Consider the following 16197-nt stretch of genomic DNA (forward strand, 5'->3'; position numbering starts at 1 on the left):
GATTGTAAGTTTTATTATAAATAGAAATATAAAAATAATTGTCAAAAAAACTCAAATTCTTTTTGTACAACTGAACATTCCACTTCTTTTTTCCCTTACCTGAATCCCCAAATATGGAGGCTTCCCAATTCTTCAGAGCAGCGAATGAGGAACAATTTATTAACTGTACACATATCATTGTTAAACACAAATTATTGTCCAGAATCTCATTGTACTGGAATGCTTTTATTACAGTACCCACCTTATTTAGTTCTGTGCATAAAATTGAATTGTCCCGAGATCTGTACTAGCGTTTTGATAGATTTAAATCTTAGAAAGTCAGTGTCAATTCTTAATTACACATAGATAGTCCTGATCCTGGGTGATCTCTCCCCAACTTAGCCCTAAGATTACTTAATTTTTATTTCCTTCAGTGTTGTGTTAGCTCCTGAAAATAGAGAGTTCTCAATATACCTTAGATCAGGGGTCCTCAAACTTTTTAAACGGGGCCAATTCATGGTCCCTTGGTCTGTTGGGGGGCCGGACCAGCTGGGTGGGCATGGCTAGGTGGTCATGTGACCAGATGGGTGTGGCTAATGTAGCAGTCCAAACAATACACACGCATTTTAATTTGTTTTGTGCCTGGGGTGGAAAGGAGGTTAGTGAAGGGATGTGGCTGCCCTGGGGTGTGTATGAGAGACTTCTGTTTTTGTGTGTGTGTGTGTCTCACTCTCGCTCTCCCTCCCTCTCTCTCTCTCTCTGGAGGCCGGGGAGGGGAAAAATGGGCCCGTTTCTGGCCACCCTGGCCTCCAGAAGGTAGGTGGCAGCTCGCAGGTAGGCGGAGCGACTCGCAGGCTGGATTAATGGCTTCAGCGGGCCATATCTGGCACCCAGACCATAGTTTGAGGACCCCTGCCTTAGATAAACAAGGTTAATGGGACAAAAAGCATACCAAGAACTGACAAATTGTTTCAATAGAAAAGAGTATCTAACTCTAATGGTATGTGGGAATGATCTGGGAGACAGAAAAAATAACCACAGACTAGGCAATAATCAGATAAGTGGCAGCTTAGCCTGCAGAAGCAATGGACACCTGATAAATGTCTCAGGAAGGACCCACTCTAGTTTTCTGGACTGTAAAGGTGAGTGGATAGAAGTAAGTCTGAAACTGCTTCTTGTCCAGTTTCTTTAAAAAAATCATTTCAACTAACCAAAATGAGGAAAGTCCAACTGATATTGTATGCAAACAATTTGGGGTGGGGGGGAGAGAATTTATCCTTTGTGTTTTGTGATGGGATACTTGCTTTTCCAAAACTAAACAATTTCACAAATTCATCCTTGATGTTAAGATACTGCATCTTCCTTTAATGTCAAAGTTTGGTACAAGAAACATATTTTCTGTGATGTATTACTCAACGAGGAATATCTTAAAATTTCATTTCGATGAGTACATTAGTAGAAATATTTTATCCACAAGAAGAAATCTATAACCCAAGATTATTGTTTACAATAGTACTTATATCTATTTTATAATCTTATATTCCAGAATATATGAATGGCACCTGATATATGGATGTGTTAATTTCCTTCCAAATGTGCTGTTTCAAAAGAACCCTCATTAAATTATGTAAAAAAACAGATCCAGGAAACTACAGACCTATCAGCCTGACCTCAATACCAGGAAAGATTCTGGAAAAGATAATCAAGCAACAAATTAGCGAACACCTAGAAGCAAACAAAGTAATAGCCAAAAGCCAACATGGGTTTGTCAAAAACAGATCATGCCAGACTAATCTTATTGCATTCTTTGATAATGTGACAAAATTAGGGGACCAGAGGAATGCCGTTGATATAGTTTACTTGGACTTCACTAAGGCATTTGATAAGGTAGATCATAACCTACTACTAGATAAAGTAGAAGAATGTGGATTAGACAGCATCACCACCAGATGGATTTGTAACTGGCTGACCAACCGCATTCAACATGTAGTGCTCAATGGAATTGCATCTTCATGGAGGGAAGTATGCAGTGGAGTACCCCAAGGCTCTGTTTCGGGCCCAGTATTCTTCAACATCTTCATCAATGATTTGGATGAGGGAATAAATGGGGAACTCATCAAATTTGCAGATGATACCAAACTGGCAGGAATAGCCAACACTCCAGAAGATAGGCTAAAGATACAGAAGGATCTTGACAAACTTGAACACTGGGCAATATCTAATAAATTGAAATTCAATGGTGAAAAGAGTAAGGTTCTACATTTAGGCAACAAAAATGAAATGCACAGGTACAGTATAGGTGGTATCTTGCTCAACAGTAGTAACTGTGAAGGGGATCTTGGAGTCCTAGTGGACAACCATTTAAATATGAGCCAGCAGTGTGCAGCAGCTGCCCCAAAAGCCAACACAGTTCTAGGCTGCATAAACAGGATAGAATTAAGATCACATGAAGCGGTAATACAATTTTATAATGCCTTGGTAAGGCCACACTTGGAATACTGCATTCAGTTTTGGTCACCACGATGTAGAAAAGATGTGGAGACTCTAGAAAGAGTGCAGAGAAGAGCAACAAAGATGATTAGGGACTGGAGACTAAAACATATGAAGAATGGTTGCAGGAACTGTGTATGTCTAGTTTAATAGAAAGAAGGACTAGGGGAAACATGATAGCAGTGTTCCAATATCTCAGGGGTTGCCACAAAGAAGAGGGAGTCAAACTATTTTCCAAGGCACCTGAGGGTAGAAGAAGAAGCAATGGGTGGAAACTAATCAAGGAGAGAAGCAACTTAGAACTGAGGAGAAATTTCCTGACAGTTAAAACAATTAATCAGTGGAACAGCTTGCCTCCAGAAGTTGTGAATGCCCCAACACTGCAAGTCTTTAAGAAGATGTTGGATAGCCATTTGTCTGGAACGGTATTGGGTTTCCTGCCTAGGCAGGGGGTTGGACTAGAAGACCTCCAAGGTCCCTTCCAACTCTGCTATTGTATTGTAAATAGAGTGAAACAATAAAATATTTAAAGCATTTTAATTTTTTTTTAAAAAAATAGTTAGGTTTAGTCGAAGATCTATTTCATTTTATCAGAATAGCACCAGGGAAACATGATTGTTGAAAATAAAGTTAAGAATAGAAAAAAAATCTGAAATTATCTAGTCAAGTTTAATAGCTCTGTTGAATTGTCACTTTTACCTATTTTCTTAATGTGGTAGAATTTTCCAGATAGCAAGGTTCCTGAAGTTATTAGTTGCTACCAGTGTAGATCTCAAAATGTAACAAAATTATACTTATTAGTATATTTCAGTATTATATGCGCATATAAATATATCCATGTATCTTTCTCTATTTACTTGCTGGAAAAATACTGTTGAAAGAATTCCTTCCTTGCTCAGGTCAAAACACCACACACCACAATTCAGAGTCCAAATTTTTATTTAGCACGCAAGGCAAAAATCACTGAGCACTGAGGGGCAATCAACCTCATGGAGGGATGGAACATTTTTTATAATCAGGTATAAAAGCTATTAGAGCACATTTAGTTCTAGAATTTTCAGGTTTTATATTTTTTAAGGAATAGCCTAAGTTGTTACTTTTTAATTGACATAACATTTGTCCTTACATTCCATTCTAATTGATCTACACTGGTTTTTTGCTACTGTGCAATGGTAAAGGAATAACTCCCCTTCTAACATGGCATTAGTTTGGCTTTTTGAGAACTACTTTTTAACATACCTACTTGAAAATTGCAGGAGTATCCCCAAGAAAGAATCCTATCCATATACGAACAACCAGTATCATTTATCAAAATAGACACCTCATCTTCGAGAGGCATGTGGTTCTGAAGGGTGATATATGAAATTATGTTAATTCATTTTGTAACCAAAACGGCATTGATGGTGGCATTTACAAAGATACTGAGCTGTTTAACAGTGCCTTTTCAAACTCTTATCCCAAAGATCAGCCAGTGAGCAAATGTGAAAATTGATCAGCTTTTCAACTAAAGAGGTGACACTTATTTGAACCTAAGGGCCCTATTCTGATGTCACCCCCTCAACTCACCTTGAGAAAGTTATGTTTCCCATGACATAGTACAGGTTGTTTGCCACCACACACATTCTCTCCCCCACCACCTCCTTTTAGGCTACTCACAAGAGGACAAATAAGAGATAGTGAGAACCACTAAGAAATAAATCAAAGACAGTATTGAACATAGCTAAAATTGGCCACTGCAGAAAGCAATAGTTTATAAAAAAAGGATAATCACTGAATGAACTGCTGGTATCACTCAAAGAGACTGGCAGTTATCCACTTATCTGTCCAAGCATGCTTCAAAGTCAACAGCTGTACGTCTGCTGGGCTGAGGTGGACAACAGCTGGTTTAACTATGATATAGACAGACCTACTTTCTAATAATTATTTTCCAACTTTTCCAAAGTTACATAATTGTTATATGACCGCAGAGGCCGGCATTAAGGGAGAGAGTTCAATGAAGGAAGAGTCAAAGCACATAATTAATATCTTCTTCAGTTACAGTTGATGACAAAAATAGGAAGAGTTGAGTGATGTGATGGTTTAAGTTACAGTATTTAGAATAGTTTGGCTTTTGAAAAATGCTGGACAAGTTTCAAACCAAAGTATATGGATTTTTTTTAAGTACGTTGTATGTTTCTTTGGTTTGCTAACCCCTACCAACACTTTTCATTATTAAACCAAAAGATTCAATTATTTTTTCCTTTGGGGACATCTCTGTACTGAAGCCCCACTAATCAGGGATAATGTGCATTCAAAGAAGAACAACAATCTATAGCTTCAGTTTAACTTGTTTTTGAGATATATATGTAACTAATATACCTATTAATATACCTATCTATTTGGAGAATCTACAAATAACTTGGGTGAGAAAGTTCTCTTGTGAGAACAGTCCATTGGACAGTCAAATATTCAAGCTGTAATCTTCTAACAGGAGGCATCATTCACAATTGGGGAGGGGGTCCTCACCCTTTCTTCCAGTCCATGCATTTGGCCAGTCTAAAAATGGCTCTAAATTTGGAGCAATAAGATGGAGGATGTGGGCCAATCAGCATCCCACTTGTATGTACTTTTTCTATAGCAGATATAGAAATACATTGATGCTGACACTTCATATGGTTTCTAAATGGGGAGGTGGCCAGCATATATGTAAGAATCAAGAGGAACATCTACTGAAATTAACAATGCTCTGTTCTCAACCCATTGTTGGAAGAAATGTCCTTCTGGGTTCAGTTCCAAGTGTGGAGAAAGACACTGGAAACATAGTGGCTGTTTCTAAAGATGGTTTTTAATGGTGGACAGGATCACATGGTTTGAGGTCCTGGGGGAAGAAGGGGATCACATTCCTTGTGAAGATCCTGAAGAAAAAAGTGGAGAGATGCTGAGAGTCCCTGGGTTTTATGCCCTCTCTGAGCTATTGAATTTGAGCTTGTATTCTGATTGGTTATCAAACTCCCATGGGGCCATGCAGGGGCAACTCTGTAGGTTGTCTTTTGAATCCCAAGCTTGGTTGAGCTGTTGCTGGGTGATGATGTAATGAAAGGGCTTTGGGATTCCTATTATGGCTCTGCCTGAAGGAGATAGATCTTTGTTATGTAAAATAGACTGGCTCTATTATATAATAGAAATCAAGATAAGCTGCATTTCTTTTTCCTGAAATCTGCATCTTTCCTTGGAATCATGGATTAGCAAAAAATAAGAGGCCTAACATCAGGGTTCATATTTTTGGGAAAAAAATATCATGGTAAATGAAGAAACATTATTTATTTTGCTGCCTTCAAGTCAACAGTCCTTAAAAAAAACATTTAAAAGCCACCTTTCTGCTTTTTCTAAGCAAAGGGTAAATAATGCGAAGTCTGAGTTAGAGATTGCAATGGCGCAGAAGGCTGTGTTTTAACCACTGCAAGCATTTTGCAATCTTAGATGGTTCCTTCTAAATCCAATTTCAGAGATCTGCATTGGCGTTCCATCATAATATTTAGGTGGCAAACATTGCACCTTTCTTAATAAGTATAAATAATAAAATGCAAGCTAGTCTTCGGCAATCTCTTTCCAAAGGAAACTAAACCTGAGAAAGAAACTACTTCAAACATCTCACTGCTCAGAAAACAAGATACAATATGCAACTGAAGCACTACGAATTAACTGCATGTTAATATTCTTATGATCTAAGCAAAAATCTTCAAAATTTTTAGCAAGGGGTTCTCTGCCCGGTTGTTACGTGGGTAGGCGTGGTCTAGTCATCGTCCTGCACCACGGCCGGGGAGGGGGGTTTGCCCTCCCCAGGCTCCGGGAGGGCGAAAACGGCCTCCCCAGGTTTCAGAAGCCCTCTGGAACCTGGGGAGGTTCCCAAAGTTCCGGTAGGTCTGTTTTTTGCCCTCCCGAGCCTCCGCGCACGCCCTGCACTTACCTGCATCCACAACGGGCCACGTGGGAACTCCTGGGAGGGGAGGGGTCAGCCAGGAGTGGAATTTGGCGGTTCTCCGAACATACAGAGTCTTAGCTAGAGGTTCTTCTGAACCCCTGCAAACCCCTAGCAGTCCAGCCCTGGAAGTTATTTTATTTCCTAAGAGTAGGCATTTTACTGTAGAAACTGCATTCAACATTATTTTTTTAATAAAGTGAAAACAGAATGGTGTAAATTGAAGGGGTTTTGTTTGCTACATTATATGTGGAAGGGATTTTTGTTCAAAAACAAAGTACTACGAAGATGCAGTTGAAAGAGGATGGATGCAGATGTTCCGTGACTTCTTTGCTATCATTTTGAAGGAATAACTACATGACTCCAGGGTCTTTAAGCTAAATCAATATTGTGGATGTGAAGTTTTCATCTTGGCACTTGAATTGAGTCTTGTAATATAGAAGGGATCATATTTCTTTTTCTTATGGTGATTTACAATATCAGTATAGTCAGCTTCAGTTTTCAGTTACGGTATGTACTGTTACATCACTGACACCCTTACATGAATTAACATCTATATGTACATGGCTACAGAACATTTGCAACAAACAAGGATTACTTTTTTTAAGTAAACATTACATTGTTAAGAAATAACATGAAAATATTATTAAATTTGAATCATGTGAAAAAAGGGCATTTAGACATAACAAATCTTTTTGGTTCACTAAAACTGCATGCAGATTATTTTATTGCCAAACTGTTGTTTGTATAAGAAATGTGTATACACTGATACACCATGTTATCTCCACAAGCTTCATATAGTTAAAATGGACAAACTATTTTCTCATAAAGTATTAAATGTTTTACATTAAAGGGTATGTAATACTGCAACTATTTAAAATTATTTCAATTAATAGATAAATGCATTTCAGTTGCAGTTACAGAAAGAAAATAACTCAGACACACTTAAAAGCCAACATTAATATGATATTTGTAGTGTGTAAACCAAGAGCAGAAATTTCAGGCAAAATTATACAGAGCCAACCTAAATATGTCATTAGAACAAACCCATTTGTCATTCATGTTTTTGAGAACAAACATCTGGTGGAATCCCATTACTGGATCATTGTCTACCTACCGTGAGAGAATACAAGCTTAATGTTAGTGGTTTAACACATAAATACATTCCACACAGTAATTTAAATATGATAGAAAACAATAGCAAGCAAAAGAATGCATTTTTGAAGCTCAATGGTTTTAACAGAAACACATCAAAAGGATTTAACGCCTTTGATAAGATTGTTCTGAATCTTATGTGATATTTTGATAAAGCTAGTGTATGCATTATATTGCAACTAACATATGTCGAGAAAAACAGTTTCTGTTTATATAACAGTTAATACAACATTAAATGCATTCTGGATGCCTTAATATTCACAGTTTTATGTTAAATCTTAGAAGCTTTGAATAGATCTTAACCAAAGATAAAACAATAACAAATCTTACCTTCAATTGGCCAACAACCATACTAAGGATACAATTGTCAGGAGCTGGCTGATGATCCTGGGATGTTATATTATGCTGAATTTTTTGGAAAGGAAGCGTCTGTTATAAAAAAACAAACACCATCATTAAGACCTAAAAAGATACCACATATCCATAGAAAACAAGGGAGTCCACAAGGACTCTTATCTGACCTTTCCAATAAGAAGCATGTTCCAAATAATTATTTGGAATGAAATGTTACAGATAATATTGATCAATTATGTATTTTAGCTGATAAATAACATACCATCAATTTTTCCATAATTGAAGCTTTTCCTTGGAACTGCTGACCTTCCCAAGACAAACAGGAAGCATCTGTCTGTGAAACAGGGACACCTTTCAATACCATGTGTATTGAAATTATCAAAGGAAAGAAAACATACAGATAAATAATCACAGATCTAGACAGATCGTTCTTGCAAACTCCATGTGGGCTTTCAATAATCTCAGATCTAGGCACAGATCTAGTCTTGGCCATGAAATTCTCAATGAACTAGCCACCTACTCTCCCAAGAACTTTTCCAATATTTTCTAGATATTGGATCTCAGAATGATATATAGAAATGATTCTTATCAGAACCTGTCAAGAGAAAGAAAGGAGCTGGAGAGAGAGGAAAGAGATACCAAAAATGAAAACAGAAACATATGTACCAATATCCATTTTTTGCCACTGACATCTTCGACTCCTCCATTCATCACTTGACAGAAAGTTCTTAAAAGTTTAGCCTATACGTCCCTCTCCAGAAAATTGGAAAAAAAATACATTCTGGTTTCTAGATTTAATCTCCATTTGGCACACTCACAGTGTTAATGGTAGCAGAGATATAGTGTAGCAGCAAAAAGGATGCTAATATAATGGGCATGGACCAAAAGCCATAAAAAGGAGTTGGATTTCAAACCAAACTAGCCCAATCTCTCAGAGCAGCTAGTAAGAGCTCACCAGCCATGCCAACTCCCCCCTCAAAAATGTGAGTTATAAACACAAAGGCTAAACTGTCTATTGAGAACAAGCTTCCAAACTTCTACTCTGGCCAGCATGAAGCAAAATAACTTAAAAGTGAAGCAACTACAGGCAGCCCTCAATTTATCAACCTAATAGAGCCTGTCCATTATGGTCATAACTCTTGATGGTCATAAAGTACAGTAAATTATTCACGTGACCAATCAATTATACAACTTCTTTTGTGATTGATTGTAAAGCTATGGGGCATTTTTGCCAAAAAATGGAAGTAAACACTGGTTTTCGGCAAAAACATTGTAAATCATGGTCACTTGACTACAGGATGCTGCAACTGGCTATAAATGTGGGTTACCTTGCCCAGTGCCCAAAACATGGTCATATGACAGCAGGGGGAGAGGCTGGGCTTCAGAATTCTGAATTGGGTGCAATAGTAGGGCAACTACTGTAATTTCAAACACTTGCTGAGAATCGGTCATAAGTCAAGGACTACCTGTAGCTGTTTCCTATCCAATTGCTTGAAATTACTCAATTAATGCCTGGGCTGGGAATTAGGCCTTTGAATTACAACTTTAGCTGCTTTAGTAGAAACAACAGCACCCCAAGCCAGTAGTCCATTCATTGCATCAACAGGATAATCACTGTTTTGGACAAAGAGATGTTACTATACATACATAAAGGGCACCTAATTGTTCCCTATTGGTATCAAACTGTTGATAATACAGCTGTACAAAACTTGTTCCAATTTGCTCCCACATAGGTCTTTCCGCCATTTTGTAGACCTGCAAAGAGAAAAAAAAAGAGGACATTATTACTAAAATGCAAATACCTGTTGAAAACCAAGCAAGGTAATTGCAACCTCACCTTATGTAGAACCAAGTCTGCTGGTATAAATGTACTAAAATATCTTTCAATCACACTGAAGTTAAATGAAAGAACATGAAAGAACTCTACAAAATTTGAATCACTCAGGTCATACAGTATATGTACTTAAAATTAGTCCTGACATATACACCAACTCTTCTAACTAACTCTTTCCTGTTGATTTTATATTATGATTCTAACCAGGAATTTGAAAATTGATTGTTTTAATTCTGGATTAGTAAGAATAGTCATAAAATCTTGGTTTGTGCATTCTCTGTTCTAAGAGCCTAAAACGTATGTATAAATTTTCGAGCACTTAAATCTTCAGTATTTGTTTTGATTTTTCATGCTTATTTTCCTTACTTTTTAATGGCATTTGTCATGATTTAATCACCCAGAAATGTTAAAGTGGCAGGTTAAAGTGGCATTGTCCAGGTAAATCAGTATGTCCAGCGCAGCACTGCAATCTGTAAATGATAGTTTATGGCAACTGGGAGACGTGAACAATATTTTCAAATCCCAGGTATTTTTTACTCTCATTTTTTTCCAATGTAGCTAAAAATTTATCCTGAAATTATGGGCTAGATCCCTGGAATCTTGTAAAATGTGTCAAGGTTCTCAGATTTCAAACATGTTTTGTTTTAATTTGAGGAGAGTACAACAGGTGATATTTTATGACGTATTGGATTCCCTGGCTCTGCTAGATTGCTGATTCTTGTAGACTAAATCCTATGCTTCACAAAGAGAGTTTGGAAATCAAACATTTTCAAAGATGGTCGTTGAGACTTTTCCAGAAGACTTCAGTTAGATCAAGCCTGCCATCTCCCAACTAACTGGTTCTACTGTAAAATTTTCCTTAATGATAAAGACATTTCTCCAAATTTCAATCAAAAACAAATTTTCTATACTTAGTCTATTGGATTTACAAGAGCTGCCTTTTTATCTACCTGAAGAAGGCGAGGCTGTAACTGCAGTGAAAATTCAGCTACAAGTAGTAAATAAGTGATAAGGTTTTCAGGCTGGATGGTTTATTTATCTTGCCTTTCTGGTTTTATTCTCTTTGTTATTGCTGATCTTTGATTGTATTGATAAAATTTAATTGGAAGAATTGTACTGCAAGCCCTCAATATTTGCTCAATATAAATAAAATCCATTTTTAATAGATAAACAATAAATTAAGTCTCCTGTATTAAAATACTGGCAACCAGATCAGCCTAGAATTATAACTAACATATAAACTTTTCCGTTATAACATCTACATGTGAAAGGAAAGGGTTTGCTTAAAAATCCTGTCTGCAACTCGACCAATTTAACCATAAGTAACCCTATCCGTGTTTTATGAAACCAATTCTCAGGCTGTTATAATTATTTAGTTGAAAGTAAATTCCAATACCATGCAAGCATGTTTACTATTGCAACGCTGACAGAATTCCTACAGATGAATAAATTCCATTTAACCCAGTAGGATTTCATACTAAAAACTTGCACCGAACTGTGAAGAAGCTGTAGATCCATTGGATTCACACGTCCCGCAAAGCGGCTGTTTGGCTTTGGCTCAGCATGTTGAATGAACAGAACAGGCACTTTCCCGTTAATCTTGAAAAACACACACTATCCTTGGGCTTGCGTGTTAGCGATTGTTATTTCCTAGAACCGCTCTCCCCATTCTCTGAATGCCGCGGGGCGCGTCTACCCGGAGCAGGCGGAAGCTGGCTGGCGAAGATGGTTTGCAACTGCTGGAGGCCACCAAACTCCTTGGCGCCTAGAAAAACATTGCAGGGTCTGGCGAACGTGAAAAGCAGCGCCTCAAAAGGTGCTTTTCCCAAAAGGCAACGAAGACGATTCTTTTCTCTTTAAAAAAAAGTTTTGCTTTTCGTTTTCAAAAGAAAAGAAAGTCCAGTTGCCTTTTTGGAACCTGCACGAGTGAGAATCTCCATAGACAGTTGGAAGCAGCGTTTCTCCGATCTGGCCACTTTTAAAATGTGTGAATTCTGGCAGCTGACGTTTAGTCATCTTGGTGGCCAAGTTTTTTTTTTGTTTTTTTTTTAAACACCCTGCTTTAAACCTTTCAATTTCACGGCGGGCAATTGTCTTTTTCTTGGTTGCTGTTTTGTGGAAAGCCACACATACTCTTTAAGGTATGCAGACCTCCCCTAATCCTGCACCCACGCCGCCGTTTGCACGCCAATCACTCCAGGCACCACCAAAGTGGCTCGAGCAATGTACCCGTTGTACACCTGCGCTGCGATCTGCTTTTATCCTCGCCTATCGCCAGCATCCTGAAGAAGAAGGGGAAATGGGGCACTTCCCTTGGATTTGGGGGAAGGATTCAGCCAGTGGATCGGCTGAGAAGCGCAAAGGGATCTTTCAGAAATTGGAGCAGGCAAGCACGGCCTGAAAAGCGCACGAGATCGGAACGCCCCCCCCCCCCCCCGCTGTTTGTAACTAGGTAAAAATACGGAACGAAGTCACGTTAGAAGGTGCAACTCACAGGAAAGGGTAAATCGCGCTCTTCCTTCCAAGTTTATCAGCCCATTAAGTTTCGGTCAGTAGGCCTTAACGCTCGATCGCCAGCAGGTGGCGTTCCGGGCGAGCGGCAGAAATCGGATACGTCACGCCTAGTTCATCCAATGGTGGCCTTGACCGCCAGCTCTTAAATAAAAGTACTTCGCAGGCGGGACGTTTCCGTTTGATTTCTGTGCTGATTTTGGTTTCAGCCGGAATGGTTGCTGCAGTAGTAGTAGTAGTATCAGTTGTATAATCTCTAAAATCCGCTGAATTCAGTCGATCATTTGAAATTGAATTTCTTGGTTTGCAGATAAGAAATTTTGCATTAAAGAATGACCGTACTACCATTTTTGGAGTAAATTAAAAGATTAGAAGAAGGCATTTCTGGATGCAGTTATACTAAATGCTAGTACGTCAAAAAACCGAGGTTTGGAATAATGCTGATGCTTTTTTAAAAAAAATATTTTTATTGTTTACATATAAATATATTGAATACCCTGTAATTTTCCTGGCATTCCACTTGCCATCAAACAAAAGTAAAAACAAATAACATATATACTATTTTAAACAGCGCTAGTGTCATGCATTTATTTTTGACCATCATATTCTAAAATGTCAAGTTATCTATCATTCTAATATTTACATTCTCATACTTACATAGTATCTTTCCATGTCCACCTATCTTGAGTCTTTCGCATTCCAACTTCTACCTCGTTTCTAACCATTTGTAGAATCTATCCCACATTGTATAATATTCTGTATCTCCTTTATCTTTTATTTTTAGCCTTAGTCTGTCCATTTCCGAACAGGCTAGCATCTTCTTTATCGTCCTTATCATGCTGATGCTTGATCACTGCTTCTAATATAATTCTTGCAGGCTGCAGAAATGCTACGTAGTGAGTGTATCCTTATTAGGATTATATATTGCATCTCGTTTTCTCTAGGTAGTAACTTGAGTACTGTACAGGTAGTCCTTGATTTGCAACCATTTAGTAAGTATCCTTTTGAAGTTACAACAGGACTGAAAAAGTGACTAATGACCATTGTTCACATTTATGACCATTGCAGCATCCCCAAGATCAAATTGTTTTTTCATCACTCTTTTAGAAATAATTCAAGAATAAATAAGGTTTCCTACTTCTTACACAGCATCTGATCTACATCTGGGAGAATGGTTGATGTCATTTGCTAGAACTTTCCTTCTGGAATCTCACTGGGCAAAGGAATCTTGCAGGAGCACCATGAAAGTTGGATAACTTACTGTCTTACACAATTTACCCATTAGAAAACGGCTCAACATGGATTGGTATAAAGCCAAAGATATCTTCAAGTTTGAGTTCAACTCTTAGTGTCTGTATGAATGAAGACCTACAACATTCTGGATATTATAATGGAGATTGTTTGCCCTTGTCGTTTTTTTTTTTTAAAGTTGTTTGTGGGTACCTTCAAATCAATATGGATTCCTGGTAGCAATAGCACTTAAGACTTACATGCCATTTCATAGTGCTTTACAGCACTCTCTAAGCCAGGGGTGTCAAACTCACACCTTGCGGGCCAGATGCATGACACACTGGCCATGCCCACCTCTGGTTTAGTGAAGGGGGGAACTTGCAATACATCACATGATGTGTCACGAGTTTGACACCCCTGCTCTAGAGAGTCAGCCTATTGTCCCCAACACTGGGTCCTCATTTTACCGACCTTGGAAGGATAGAAGGCTGAGTCAACCTTGAGCCAGTGAGGATCGAATTCCTGGAATGAGCAGTGAGTTAGTCTGAAATACTGCCTTCTAACCACTGCACCAACAGTAAACATTTGTCATAATAATAAGATACTGGTGTTCAATTCTGATTTGTATGCAGTCTTGTAACCTGTTGAAATCTACATTTAGCAAATCTAGAAGCATTTACAGATCAGAATGAGGCCTGGTGAATTAGCCTGCTATACTGTCTTCTAATCATTGCACCACCAGGGCTCCTGTATAACTTGTGATATAACTGTATAGACCAGCCATTGTGGGTTTTCTGGCACCATTTTCTAAAAGTGGCTGCTCTCGTCTTCTTCTTAGGGCTGAGAGATTGACTAATCCAACGTTAGCCAGCTAAGGTGAGACTGATACTCACGATCTCCCGTTTCTAGCCTGTTGTTTTTAACCACTATGCAAAATTGCTTAGCCTGAAGTCCAAGCATTCCTTGGTGATCTTCTACCCAACAAGAGCCTGATACTTCTTAGCCTAAAATCGGCTACACACGGACACATGCAGGCCTAACAAGACCCCCGTCAGATGCTGCCACCGAAATGAAATATCCATTTGATGCTTAAATAAGATCCAGGATTATTGCATACACTGGTAGGTGGGGATCCTTGAGCATGTCCTGATGCTGTGGAATATTTAGTCAGAAGGCGCTAAGCAAGAACCTAACCATGAGCTCTTGAGCCCAAGACTAATTCTAACACATAAAAACTCTTAAGAAAACAAGGCCTTCAAGAGGCAGCAACATTGACAATGAAATTACAAATGATCAGCCTTGTCTACCTGGTCTTTACAACTAGCAAGTCAGACTATACATTAAAACAAGTTTACCTATTGATTTACAGGTAGTTCTCGATTTACAACCATTTGTTTAGTGACTGTTCAAAGTTACAGCAGCACCAAAAATGTGACTTATGACTGTTTTTCACACTTGCATCACCATGGTCACAAGAAGAGCCGAGGTGGCACAGTGGTTAGAGTGCAGTACTGCAGGCCACTTCAGCTGACTGCTATCTGTAGTTCGGCGGTTCAAATCTCACTGGCTCAAGGTTGACTCAGCCTTCCATCCTTCCGAGGTGGGTGAAATGAGGACCCAGATTGTGGGGGTGATATGCTGACTTTGTAAGCCGCTTAGAGAGGGCTGAAAGCCCTATGAAGCGGTATATAAGTCTAACTGCTATTGCTATGATCAAAATTTGGTTGCTTGGTCACTGCAGAGGTGGGTTCCTACCAGTTCACACCTATTCGGTAGAACCGGTTCGTCAAATCTACTGAACTAGTTAGAAGAGATTCCACCAGTGGACCCGGAAAGCAGGCCACATCTACAGAAGAGGTTCCAATTTTTTTTTTAAACCCACCACTGGTGGGTGTGTAATATCCCGCAGTTATCTATGCATTAATAATGATCTAGTAATATTTCCTTATACATTTTAGGGACCTTTCCTTACCTAATTGGTGTTTTCTTTCATACTTTTGGATTTCTACTTTCTGTTTCCATTCGTTGGCAATTGCTAAAACCAATCCCACGTGAAAAAGTATGCAAAGCCTTCTTGATTTTAATTGTCAATTTATTTATTCCTGCACATTGTAATATTTATTCATTTACATATCTGTTTTTCCACTGTTGTGCAAACACAATTCCAGCAGCTGCTAACATGTGTAAAATTAAATATATATTATACTCCCTTTCAAATAGCCAACAAAATATTTCTGGTTTTAATTCCATATCTTGCTTTACGATCGCTTTTAACTACTAACTTCTGAATAGCTACTTGGACCAACCTAAGTACTAATTCATAATTTCATATCCGATCACATGGGCAGCAAACCACTCCCATTCGGTCACATGGGTGGCAAGCCACTCCCACAAAGGAGGCCACACCCACAGAGTAGGTTCCAACAATTTTTGAAACCCACCACTGGGTCACTGGCATATATTTATGATAGCTGTAGTTTCCTGGGGTCATGTGATCACCATTTGCAACCTTCCCAACTGGCTTCCAATAACAAAGTCAATGGAGAAACCAGATCTGCATATCGGGCCAGCACAGTATTGGCCCAGTCTACCCAATGCAAAGAGGAAACCTGCCAGCAGTTTGGGGAGTGGCATCAAGTTGGCCACGCCCACCCAGCTGCCCCCCCCCCCAAGATCAACCATAGCC

At 38.7% G+C, this 16197-nt stretch overlaps 1 protein-coding gene across 1 annotated transcript; it reads right to left on the reverse strand.

Moving 5' to 3' along the window:
• Nucleotides 1–6931: 6931 nt before the first annotated feature.
• LOC116512668 (nuclear transport factor 2-like) lies at nucleotides 6932–12339 on the reverse strand. The gene is made up of 5 exons (XM_032223273.1): nucleotides 12265–12339; nucleotides 9584–9691; nucleotides 8199–8270; nucleotides 7913–8011; nucleotides 6932–7540 (listed from the first exon to the last, which is right to left on the reverse strand). The coding sequence occupies exons 2-5, from the start codon at nucleotides 9680–9682 to the stop codon at nucleotides 7427–7429; spliced, it is 384 nt and encodes a 127-aa protein (XP_032079164.1). The 5' UTR covers nucleotides 9683–9691; nucleotides 12265–12339; the 3' UTR covers nucleotides 6932–7426.
• Between the last annotated feature and the right edge of the window lie 3858 nt (nucleotides 12340–16197).

Source organism: Thamnophis elegans, chromosome 8, assembly GCF_009769535.1.
Source record: "Thamnophis elegans isolate rThaEle1 chromosome 8, rThaEle1.pri, whole genome shotgun sequence".
Lineage (NCBI taxonomy): Eukaryota > Metazoa > Chordata > Lepidosauria > Squamata > Colubridae > Thamnophis > Thamnophis elegans.

Excerpts from the sequence above, each read along its gene's own strand:
- LOC116512668 (XM_032223273.1), bottom strand. The coding sequence starts at position 9,682 with ATGGCGGAAAGACCTATGTGGGAGCAAATTGGAACAAGTTTTGTACAG. Across the intron at positions 8,271-9,583 it reads AACAATTAGGTGCCCTTTAT|ACAGATGCTTCCTGTTTGTC; the intron begins GTATGTATAGTA and ends CCTGTTTCACAG. Across the intron at positions 7,541-7,912 it reads TGGTTGTTGGCCAATTGAAG|GTAGACAATGATCCAGTAAT; the intron begins GTAAGATTTGTT and ends CTCTCACGGTAG.